The 12,511-nt window shown below is 42.1% G+C and overlaps 1 protein-coding gene across 4 annotated transcripts in view; it reads left to right on the top strand.

Moving 5' to 3' along the window:
• LOC141990897 (rap1 GTPase-GDP dissociation stimulator 1-like) overlaps nucleotides 1–12,511 on the top strand; it is a 55,417-nt gene that overhangs the window by 37,618 nt on the left and 5,288 nt on the right. For all 4 annotated transcript variants that reach the window (XM_074958706.1, XM_074958707.1, XM_074958705.1 and 1 more), the window contains 2 exons: nucleotides 951–1,085; nucleotides 5,457–5,582. In XM_074958706.1, the coding sequence (XP_074814807.1) occupies nucleotides 951–1,085; nucleotides 5,457–5,582 (261 nt within the window). The remainder of the gene's footprint in view (nucleotides 1–950; nucleotides 1,086–5,456; nucleotides 5,583–12,511) is intronic.

Below are 12,511 nucleotides of genomic sequence, written 5' to 3'. Positions count from 1 at the left end.
TCTGGCAGGAGCCTGTAGCACACATCTGTTCTCCTCCTCAGTCAGCGCAGAGTGAGCTGAGCTACTTCCTTTTATATGCTCCCTCCACCGGGAGCATGTCAAGCAAGGGCAAGGGGGCATGGCCTCCCAGGCCCAAAGTGTGTGGTCAACCCTTGCTGGGCCAGTGCATAGTTGGTACACCCCATCACAGTGTAATATACAGAAAACAAAGGCATAAGAGTTTCAGGATAAGTACATCACTAAGGAGGGTATTTGGAGAAAGTGCAATACAAAGCAGGGATTTCTTGGGACTGATTATTTTGCTCTGACTCTCACCAGTGTTAAACAGGTAACTCATTATGTCAATGGGAATTTCACCAGTGTAATAAATGCAAGATCAGAATTTGGTCCCTTACACCGAAGAGGCTAAAGTAACTATGGACCCAATTCTCTTCTCACACCTGTTAATCAGCAGTAATTCCACTGAAGTTGGTGGAGTTATAGCAGTGTAAAATCCATGTGAATCAGAATCACACTTGATGGGCTAGATCCTCAGTGCTCCTAAGATCTCTTGGTGCCTCTAAAGTGGCATTGAATGACATTAAAGCTGCCCTAATGAGGCAGCAAAGGATTCTACCATCATGGAATTGGGGCTTGTGAAGGGTAAACTGGGGCCTACTGACAGTGAGTCCAAAGCCCTAGCAGACCATTTTAGCTGGCATAAGTTAACTTGCGCTGGAAGCAAGCTCAGGGCAGGTGTAAAGGTAGCTTAAGGTCACCTTTGCTGAGCATGAGGGCAAGTTCTGTGCAGCTAAGGATTGCCGTTGCTCTTGCTAAAGCATGATCCCTGTTGAACCACAAAACATCCAGGCCAATAGTTCCTGGCGTTCCCCAGTGGACCACTGCTAGGCATAACAACTATCACTGTGTCTCATCTCTCCTCCTGAATGTTTTTTTCCCTCTTTCTTAAGACGGCAACTGTGTACGGATGGTGCAGCTGGGAGTGGTACTTCAGCTTTTGGACCTTTTAGAGCAACATGTGGAGAATGGGGACGTTTCTGTTCAACATGCTGCACTCAGTGCCCTTCGAAACCTTGCTATCCCAGGTACAGAGCTGGTAGACAATCTCCTATTCATAAACAACTGGTGCCCATGGAGGGACAGGTCAATACCTAGTATAGATCCACTGAAGTCACAGATTCTGGTGCATTTTCAGATTCTGACAGGTACCTGAGCTTTTTTTCCTGCAAAATAACTCATGCATGTGACTAACTCACTGGGACTACTCATGTGCAGAAAGTTAAGGAGCTTGAAATTATCCACGGGGCTCTTATTAGTCGCCACTGAAATGGTTTAACATATAGTCGCACAAACACTATATAACAGGACAGGAAATGAAGAACAGTAGATGCACTTTAAGCAGCGTAGGGAGCAGGAAGGAATTATATCACATTATATCTTCAAGGGATTTTACAAAACTGCTCCTCTCCTTCTTTGAAACCAATACTAATTTAGAATGAGTTAAAATTTTGACCTATATGTTGCAGTGTAGAGTTTCTGCTCTTGGGATCATTAATAAATAAATCAGGACATTGGTTCTACGCCTCATCTCATGTCAAATGCAGCTCTGCTGTCCGGGAGTGCAACTGAGAGCAGGAATTAACTTGTCTGAACACTTCTAACAGTCCAGTGCCGCCCAAAATGATGTTGGGGCACTGATTTAGCACTGGCTCAGAGGAAAGAGTGCCAACTACAGAGCCACCAATACGCTACTCAGAGGAAAGAGTGCCAACTACAGAGCCACCAATACGCTACTCTTATCTGCAGCAACAGGGTGTTCTTGGAGGTCTCCTCTTCAATACTAAACTGACCAGGTTGTTTAACTTGTCTGAGCACAAAATGGTCACTTTATATGATAAAAATGTCCAAGAGTTTGTCAAAATCAAAATTAATGCCATGGAATATATTTGTATCCTTCTATTGATTAGTAGCTAGATCTTGTGCCTCTTCTCCACTGCCTCCTTTTAATATTTGGTAAATGGTTTCTCTCTGAAGAAAATATGAGGTTCATTTATTTCTCTCAATACTCATGTTTAAAGTTAGGTACCCTGGTGAACAGCATGGGGCCTGTGTGTTGATCAAACTAGAGTGATAAAGTTGGCCATAATGTATATGTGTGTGTGTGTGTGTGTGTGTGGTGTGGTGTGTGTTTTTTTTTTTTTTTTTTTTTTTTTTTTTAATGCAATGTACTTCATAGCACAGGCCCGGTCAATTGTTCTAAACTGGTGATATTCATCTGAAAGGTGAAGAGGATAAATTTTCTAAAATTTCCTAATGTAACATCTTGCATAAACCAGTGCATGTGTGTGTGTATATATATATATATATATATATATATATATATATATATATATATATGTGTGTGTGTGTGTGTGTGTGTGTGTGTACGTTAGTCGACACAGCCCAACATACAGGTGTTTCTTGGTGCTAAAAGTGTACAACAATTTTTATGGCATATTTAACTAGAGCTGTTTTTAATCAAAATCAGAGTGTTTAAAAATGTTTCTGACAATTTTGTTCAGAAAAAAAATGAAGCTTTTCAATACTGTTGAAACGTCCCATTTTGACATTCTTGGAACTCACTGTTTCAGTTTTTGAAACAACTTTCCAAAACAAGTTTTTACAAGTTTTAAAGGATCAAAAATCCAAATTATTTTTTAATCAAAACATTTAATGTTTTGGGAAATTTCATTATTTGCTTTTGACCGATTTTGGAACAGAATTTTTTTTTTTTAAATAATGGAATTTCCCACAAAATGGAAAATCCAGTTCCTACCCAGCTCTATAGCTAAACCATATTTCTTTCGTTTAAGAACAAACATGGCTATTACTGCAAAGTAGCATTAGTTACAAGTGTGTAACAGGGTCAAGTGCACAAGATGTCCATGCTATGCAGGCATATAAATCCCAGACAAGTCATATACCTACCCTCCTACAGGGAAGCTCTTACATTGTGGGTGAGGGAGCACAGAGAAGGACAAATGATTAAAGCAAAGAAAGGTGCTTTATTAGTCATAACCTGGAAGTAACAGATGGTTGAGCACGACTTCCCATTTCAGGGAAGCCTTCTAGCACAGAAATGCTGAGATAATACCCATGCAAAAATTATATAATTATATAGCAAAAATTAATAAGTTATTCTACAGACATCACATTCTGCTGATCATCTGACTGTGCCTTTGCACGTGAACTAACCTAAAGTTTCTGCTCTCCAATTCCTGGAGCTCCTTAGCACTGACCTTCCACTGTCTCTCTGCTTGACTTTAGCCAGGAGCCTGTCCCCTTCAGTGGCTAAGCCTTAGGATTATGTGCACAGGCTCTGGCTTGGCAATGACAGTACTTACTCTGCATCTGCTTTTAAAAAAGATCCTAGGAAGGAGCTTGTGGCACCTTCCCTCAGTGCTGCACTACGTACAGTAGCACAAGGCAGACTCTTTACAAACAAACAGTCTGACCTTGGAGTACAACCACTGGTGCTGCAGTCTCTGGGAGGAAATTTAACAGCTGTTTAACAGTGCAGAGCAATACTACACAACACTTTAAGCTGGGAAGGGAGAAATAATACCTTATCCAGCTGAAACAGTGAGGGTAATTTAGGTAGGCATGATGTAATTACCTACATTAGACTGTAGGGTGAGATTTTCAAAACTTCAAAAACTCTCATTGACTTTATTCTTGTACTATGTCCTGTGGGATCTTTAATGATTACAAGTAGCGAGGACATTGATCAATCTCTCATCTGAAAGATAGCTCTTCCAGTGCTCAGTTCTCCTAAACAGCAGTCTGGGACATTGGCATGATATGGACTCAAGAGGAAGTACCCCCTTCAGTGAATCCCCAGTCCCACTTTCTGTAGTATAGGACCTAAATGTTCCTTGGAGGTTTCTTAACCAAGCCGTGAATGACCCAGACCTTGCACAGTTTATAGGGTCTATCAAGCTGCAGTTTAATTCCTCCTGTATCCTTCCTTGCTAGGACAGACCAAATGCCAGCCAATCTTAATGGCCTGTGCGGTTGTACTTTAATGTGCTGAACTATGTGTTGTCAGATATTTGTGCATTGATTTAGAGTCTAATTTAATTTTGGTAATCTTCGTTGTTCAAATGTCTATTACAAACATATCATGATCTTTTGAAGTGTGAGTTTCTTCTGGGAAACTAAAAAGCTGTGCATCAGACATGAAAAGGAAAAAAAATCATAGATGGAGGCTAAATAAAGAAATCTATCAGTTGCCAGAGGCTGCATGAAAGGAACTAATGAAAGCAACTGGAGAATGTTGAAAGAAAGAAAATCCACACACTGTGATTTACTTAAAAGGAGCAGTAATGTACGGAACACAGCACTTATAAATTCTGTGAAATCCTATTCTCATCCCAGGTCTTTGCTAGCCATCGCCATTAAAGCAAGCCTCAAAATATGGAAATTATCAGCAGAGCCCCCATACTGAGGACATACTCCCCCTCCGCATTAATACTACACAGGCTACACCTTTAAAGGGGCATAAGATAAAACTGCAAGGGAAGTCAAACAGAACATAAGATGGAAATCAATTAGATACGTTCTAAAACTTACGGATGGGCACAAGAGGTGTCTTTTTAATTGATTCAAACTGAGTAATACAGAGAGGGGTTTCCTGGTGAATTCTACTACAATCAAGAGACTGGGGTTTGAGCTTGTGCTACTGGAACCAAAGGAAATTACAAACAAGGTAATTAACAGTTAGCGTCTGTTTCTTGGCATGCATGCAAGGTCGGTAAGGGAAAGGACAGAAGGATTCTTGCCTGATGCAATTGCCCCAGGAAAGACAAAAACATGCAGAAGGGGAGGATAACATTACTTTGGAGAAAGACTTTGGTAGCTGAGTTAAGCCGCGTTCAGGTTTTTTCCAGAGAAGCTTCTGATCATTACCAGGAATTATTGCACTAAAGAGTGGTGCAGAGAAACAGGATTAGGAAGGGAAGGAGAGCACAGAAGCAATGGTATCAGCAGCAAAAGCATCAGGTATCTTAAATACAAAGGCACTTCACCCTCCAAACTGAGGTATATTATTTTTACTGCATTTCCTTTTGGATAGGGATAAACAAACAGAGCACAATTTTCTGAACCCTGGCCCCGCATTCCAACAGGTTTGAAAAAGCAGTGAGTGAGTGACTGTGTTTTCACAAGAACACGGTTCCTGTGATATGTGTAGCTCAGTATAAGACCAAAAGGTTTGGACAATTCTGACCTTTATTTGAACCAAATTGAACCATTACAGGCTTACCCCTTGTCAATGTTTAGTAACCACAGAAAAAGCAACTGTTACACTGTCAGTTGAATATATCTAACTTGTATGGTCTTCATCATTGTAGTATTTGAGCTACAAGTTCACATTCTCCAAAATGATCAAGTTCTCTCTTTCTGGTTCCATTTTCTAGTTGCTAACAAGGTCCAGATGCTGGAGGAAGGCGTAGCAGAGCGGATCCAGATGCTTTTGAGATCAGAGATGGCTCCTGTGCAGTTTAAACTTCTTGGAACACTGCGAATGTTAATAGATGGTCAAGGTAGAGAATTGCTGAACACAGACTAATGTCACCTTGAAATGTTTTGCAAGCTACAAATGAAAGGGAAAATACACTATGGAAATGTGGAAAGTCAATGGGCCAAATGCTCGGCAGATAACTCCACTAAACCAGCAGAGTTAAAACAGCAGAGAATTTTGTCCGGTGTGTCAAGTCCACTTGAGCAAAAAACTCAAACATCTTGACAGCAATAGATAAGATATGGAGAGGCCTGAACAAAGAGGTTGCAAAAATCTAAGTGAGAAATAACTAAGGCCTGAACAAGAGATTTTTAATGGAGTTACGCCAGCATAAAATTAGTACAATGGTAGGGGGAATTGGGCCAAAGCTTTATAATCTGACAGTTTAAAGTGAGCGAACAGTAGAATTGGGGAATATAAAGGATCGAGAATATGTGTGTGTGGGGGGAAGGTTTCTAGCACTCTAAAACATTTTCTGTACAGTCCTGATTTTTACAGATTTATCCTACATCCTGCAAGTCTGGCTGCATATCTTCAAAAGACCGGAATCTCTTTTGGGCATTGTAACAGGATGATACCGTGTGCTTCAATTCCATGTTTGGAAGCCCAAGGCCTACAGTTGGCTACACAGATGGGCATAAAGTATGACAACACTCATTTTATGTATCTAATTGCCATTCTGAGAACCAAGATGCAGGAATGGGCGCTCAGCTTAGGCATCCAAGTTTGAAAATTGTGCTCTCCATTTACCATCATATGGTGATTCATCCTGACACAAACCAGACATGGCATGGGAAAGCAAACCCCGTGCTTTTGAGATATCTTAGTTATTTCAGTGCACATGAGCAGATAACCTAGAACAATATTCCTCACAGACTTGTGCATTAGGTTTAAGGACCAGAACAAGGAAAAAAAATCCAGAAAACTGAGTGATGGGTTCCCATTTCAGAACTGTCACAGATTGCTGGCACACGCAGAGCAAGGTCTTAAGTCACAGGGATTCATCAGCTATGTGGGGAAAACAAAGGGCTGATTCTCTACCGCCTCATATAAAGTACCACAGTTGGTTTGTCAGCAATTTGCAAATGAATACACCAGGTACAAGGCAATGGAGAATCAGGCCTAGAATCTGTGTGATCAGTTCAAAAATCTCTAATTCAATAGAAAGTTTCCATTTGCATCTGACCACAGTAGATGGATGACATTACAAACTACAAGGAAATTTAGCATAATAAAACTATTTTTTTTCTTCTCATGCTTTGGAGAGAGTTACTAAAATATTCAGTCTATTATGATTATTTGAAGAATATTAAAGGTGACAACTTCAGAGTTGAGAGGACAGGCATCAGAGGATACTTTTAGGAAATTAAGTAACATTAGGATAAGCCCTGAATTACAAAACACTAAGAGGCAGCTTCTGCTCTTGCTCACACTGGTTGTACGTCAATAAGATTCCAGTGACTTCAGTTCAATTATTTTAGATTTACATTGGTATAAGTGAGATCAGAAATTGGCCCCAATGAGACAGCAATAGCTGAAACAAGAATCCTCTTCTGATTTTGAAATAATGTAGCATATTCTAGTGTAGAGCAGGGAAAATCTAAAATGCTACTTAAGTTTTATCCTTCCATGATAGTAAGTGCAGAAGCTGCCCGTCTTTAATTGCCTTATGTTCTATTTACCCATGAGCCAACATTGACCTTAATTAACACCGCATGAAACGCTCTCGTGAACATGTGTAACAAGTCCCTACTAAATTAGTTAATTGCATTATCTATTGTAAATTCATTACTCTGACAATTGCTGGGCATGCTGATGCTCGCAGAATTGAGAAAGGCATGTTTCTCTCTAATTATAGCAAGCTAGGTGCCTTCGTGCTTATCACTGTCAGCATCACACCACCAAAAGGAGGTACTTCCCAACAGTAACTCGTTCCCCCAATGTATTGCTGGTGGAGCCACATTGACAGATTTATGCACCTAGCCCCATGGCCACAGTAGCTTTTTAAGCGATAGCTGGATGTTAGGAAGTGGGCACGATTTACACAAGCCCCACATTCCATAAATTGAAGATATAAAGAGTCTCTCCTTCTAAATGGTGTCTAATTAGACTTGGGCTTAGAGTGCTTTATTGCCAGCAGAGTCAACAGAAAGTCCAACTGGATAAGAAACTGGGTCAGGGCCTCTGCCTTGAGCAAGGCCTTTTAAACTGGTTTTATTTGCCAACATGGCACCTCTTAGAAGAAAGCTGTCTGGACTCTAACTGGACTGCGCTGATCTCTTGAAACAAATACAAACAGTTCTGGCCTTGAAACCACTGCCATTCTCTCATGTGAGGTGACTTACGGTAGTGAGTGAAAAGTCTCTGTCATTCTGCTGGGTGAAGAGATCCTCACGCAGAAAAAGTGAATGGGGGTGATCTTTGGACAGGTCCAGAAGCTCTGAGAACCAGTTCTGCCATGCTTATGCTGCCACTCTGACTTTGTCCTGTCCACCCTTCCTCAGTATTCTGGGGCTGAGAGAAAATGGAAGAAAAATATAAAATGCCCTCCTATTGGACACTTTTTGAGTAGACCTGGCAAACAGCCTGTACCAAATGCACTCTAGTCAAGACAGAAAAGTCACATTTCATGCCCAGATGAAGCAGGGAATATTGCAGGGCAAGAAGGAACACCTCTTAATCCTGGATTTCTTAGGTGTGTACATCATGGCCCCATGGCAACCAAAGAAGTCAACCAACACTGCCCTCACTCCTGAAAAGCTAAAATAAATCAATCAATCTTTAAAGTCAGCTGAATCTCAAACTACAAGCTAGACCTAAAGCTTAAACACGATAGAAAGGACAGGTCTGTTCTATGACCACTCTGGCTGGTGTGTAGAGAGGAGCTGAGGGAGTGTTAAGGGAGGTTGGGTAGCTATATCCTGTGGCTATGGGGCACAAGGGATTGTGCACCCTTCCTCAACTATTAATTACTGTACTAAATGCTTCTGTGGCCACGTGGATGGGCACTCTACTTTTACATTGAGGCTTAGGAGAGGTGAAGCAAGTTGCATCTCATCTTTTGCTCCTACCTCATCTCCTAAAAGTATACATTGAAAAGACACCTCCAGGTTTATCTCTGGTGTTTTTTTGTGTGCAGTTCTAAGACCTGATCCTACAAAAGTACTGAATGCCCTCCACTTCTATTGCGGGCAATGGGGACTGAGGCACTAAACGTTTGCCTGGTGGCACTCAGACCTTCACAGGAGTGGATCCCTAGACAGCATCATATTTAGTTAGAACAAAAGACTTTATATGCCTCAGTACCCCTTTTGCAAGCACTTTTTCTTGCACTGAGTAGCACTTTCCAGCTTCTAACCATTTTTAATCAGTAGCACTTTGTAACAATGTGGCTTTAATTAAGTTAAATTGCAATAATGTTCCGGTGGAACTGTGTGTGTTACAACTATATGGATATCAAAGGAGTTCATCAGGATCATGCATAACCTCTCTTTTGCTGTTGTCGGAACTTTTAAGCGTCGTGGCAGCCATTTTCTTCAGAAGCACTAGGCTTCATGAGTTACTGCAGACAATTAGAGGCTCATTTGGTTATAAAGAGGATTATCAAGTGAGTTGTTGCTGCATGACACCCACAAAGATTAGAATTCCTGACATCTTGGTATCTCATGAGAAGACTCTGGTCTGATAAGGACAGATGGGTGAATAGGTTCAGACAAAATAAGAACCTCCTGCAAACATTGTTCAAAATTTGAATTAAGTCTGACAAAGAAAAAAGTGTTCTTCTGAGGTTTGAGAAAGTTTTATTTAATTTTTCTCCTAAGTAACTTTGAATTTCCAGGTTTCAGAGTAGCAGCCCTGTTAGTCTGTATTCGCAAAAAGAAAAGGACGACTTGTGGCACCTTAGAGACTAACCAATTTATTTGAACATAAGCTTTTGTGAGCTACAGCTCACTTCATCGGATGTATTCAGTGGAAAATACAGTGGGGAGCTTTATATACATAGAGAACATGAAACAATGGGTGTTACCATACACACTGTAATGAGAGTGATCACTTAAGGTGAGCTATTACCATCAGGAGAGCGGGGGGGGGGGGCGCGGAACCTTTTGTAGTGATAATCAAGGTGGGCCATTTCCAGCAGTTGACAAGAACGTCTGAGGAAAGGTGGGGGGTTGGGAATAAACAAGGGGAAATAGTTTTACTTTGTGTAATGACCCATCCACTCCCAGTATCTATTCAAGCCTAAGTTAATTGTATCCAGTTTGCAAATTAATTCCAATTGAGCAGTCTCTCATTGGAATCTGTTTTTGAAGTTTTTGTTGAAGAATTGCAACTTTTAGGTCTGTAATCAAGTGACCAAAGAGATTGAAGTGTTCTCCAACTGGTTTTTGAATGTTATCATTCTTGATGTCTGATTTGTGTCCATTTATTCTTTTACGTAGAGACTGTCCAGTTTGACCAATGTACATGGCAGAGGGGCATTGCTGGCACATATCACATTGGTAGATGTGCAGGTGAACGAGCCTCTGAGCGTGTGGCTGATGTGATTAGACCCTATGATAGTGTCCCCTGAATAGATATGTGGACACAGTTGGCAACGGGCTTTGTTGCAAGGATAGGTTCCTGGGTTAGTGTTTCTGTTGTGTGGTGTGTGGTTGCTGGTGAGTATTTGCTTCAGGTTGGGGGGCTGTCAGTAAGCAAAGAATGGCCTGTCTCCCAAGATCTGTGAAAGTGATGGGTCGTCCTTCAGGATAGGTTGTAGATCCTTGATGATGCACTGGAGAGGTTCTTCTGAAGTTTTAGGTAGAACTGGTGACGAATTTTTGGACAATGCCCCCCAGGTGCTGATTTGTCAAAACCTAAACTTTTTTTGCAAAAGCATAAGTTTTGATGAAAATTTTGTCCAGAAGTTTTCTTACGTCCTGGATGGATGGTTATAGACAAATGACACCCCACCCACCCCCAGGAAAGCCAGTAACCTAGTGGTTAAGAGTTTCACCTTGGATGTCACCCAGGTTCAGGTTCCTACTCTTGCCTGATTTGGAACAGGGTATTGAATTGGGTTTTCCACATCCCATAGGTGTGCCCTAATCACCAGTTATTGGTTATTCTGGGATCGGGCTAGTGTTGCCAGTTTTGGTTGGACATATTCCTGGAGGTTGATTCACAACATAATTTTTAATTTAAAGATGAATCTTTAATTCCTGGAGTCTCCTAGACCAGTGGTTCTCAAACTTCAGCAACCCAAGGACCCCCATTTTGATTTAAATTTTTTCGTGGACCTCCAAGCCCCCCTTTTCCCCAAGGCCCCACCCCTCCTCATACCCACCTCTTTCTGCCTCCTCTCCCTAGCATGCCCTGTCCCAGCACCTCCTGCACACCGCTGAACAGCTGTTCCCTGGTGTGTAGGAGGAGCGAGGAGGGAGAGGGAGAAGTTGATCAGCAGGGCCCACAGACTCCCTGGAGTGCCCTCACGGACCCCCAAGGGTCCACAGACCCCAGTTTGAGAGACGTTGCCCTAGACAATCCTGAAGGGTTGGTAACCCTAGCTCTGTCTGTGTGTAGCTCTGATTTTTTTGCAAAAAATTCAAAGGGTCTTTATTTTGTGCCAATGCTGAACAAAAACAAAATTTCAAAACCTCAAAATTCTGCACAAGATGGAATTGTTTTCCGGACAGCTCTGCTTTCTTCTTGGGTGCATTATGGCAGCACCCAAAAGTCATATTCTGGATATGGTCCTAGTTATAAGCTCTTTAGGGCACAGACCATCTTTTCATTTGTACAGCGCCAAGCACAGAGTAGTTCTGGTCCATGACTAGGAATTCTAGGCACTACCACAATACAAATAAAGATTGTGCTAGAGGCATTGGAATATAGACCTCGTGCCCTGCTTGCTCGTCTCTGCCCTTTCCCTCCCGTCGCTCAACCTTACAGCCAGCAAGAAGTGGGAGGGCCTCCCACTTTTTAAAGTGATGGGGCCATGACCCCTGCCCCCCACTCTGGTATTCCTGCATGGATATCTTAAGTAACTAGCCCAGGGTTGCACAGTAAGTCAGTGGCTAGGCCAGAAGCCCAGCTGCCATAAATCAGTGTAGCCTCATTAAGAAAAGGAGTACTTGTGGCACCTTAGAGACTAACCCATTTATTTGAGCATGAGCTTTCGTGAGCTACAGCTCAGTTCATCGGATGCATACTGTGGAAACTGCAGAAGACATTATATACACAGAGACCATGAAACAATACCTCCTCCCACCCCACTCTCCTGCTGGTAATAGCTTATCTAAAGTGATCATCAGGTTGGGCCAGTTCCAGCACAAATCCAGGTTTTCTCACCCTCCCCCCCCCCCCCCCAAACTCACTCTCCTGCTGGTAATAGCTCATCCAAAGTGACCACTCTCCCTACAATGTGCATGATAATCAAGGTGGGCCATTTCCAGCTCAAATCCAGGTTTTCTCACCCCCCTACCCCCATACACACACAAACTCACTCTCCTGCTGGTGAGAAAACCTGGATTTGTGTGGGAAATGGCCCACCTTGATTATCATACACATTGTAAAGAGAGTGGTCACTTTGGATGGGCTATTACCAGCAGGAGAGTGAGTTGGGGGGGGGGGGCGGAGGGTGAGAAAAACCTGGATTTGTGCTGGAAATGGCCCAACTTGATGATCACTTTAGATAAGCTATTACCAGCAGGAGAGTGGGGTGGGAGGAGGTATTGTTTCATGGTCTCTGTGTATATAATGTCTTCTGCAGTTTCCACAGTATGCAGCCGATGAAGTGAGCTGTAGCTCACGAAAGCTCATGCTCAAATAAATTGGTTAGTCTCGTGCCACAAGTCCTCCTTTTCTTTTTGTGAATACAGACTAACACAGCTGTTACTCTGAAACCTGTAGCCTCATTGACTTCAGTGGAACAACCCAGTTTTATAACAACTGGGATTTTGTCCAAGT

Source organism: Natator depressus, chromosome 7, assembly GCF_965152275.1.
Source record: "Natator depressus isolate rNatDep1 chromosome 7, rNatDep2.hap1, whole genome shotgun sequence".
Lineage (NCBI taxonomy): Eukaryota > Metazoa > Chordata > Testudines > Cheloniidae > Natator > Natator depressus.
This window is presented reverse-complemented; position numbering and strand designations above follow the sequence as displayed.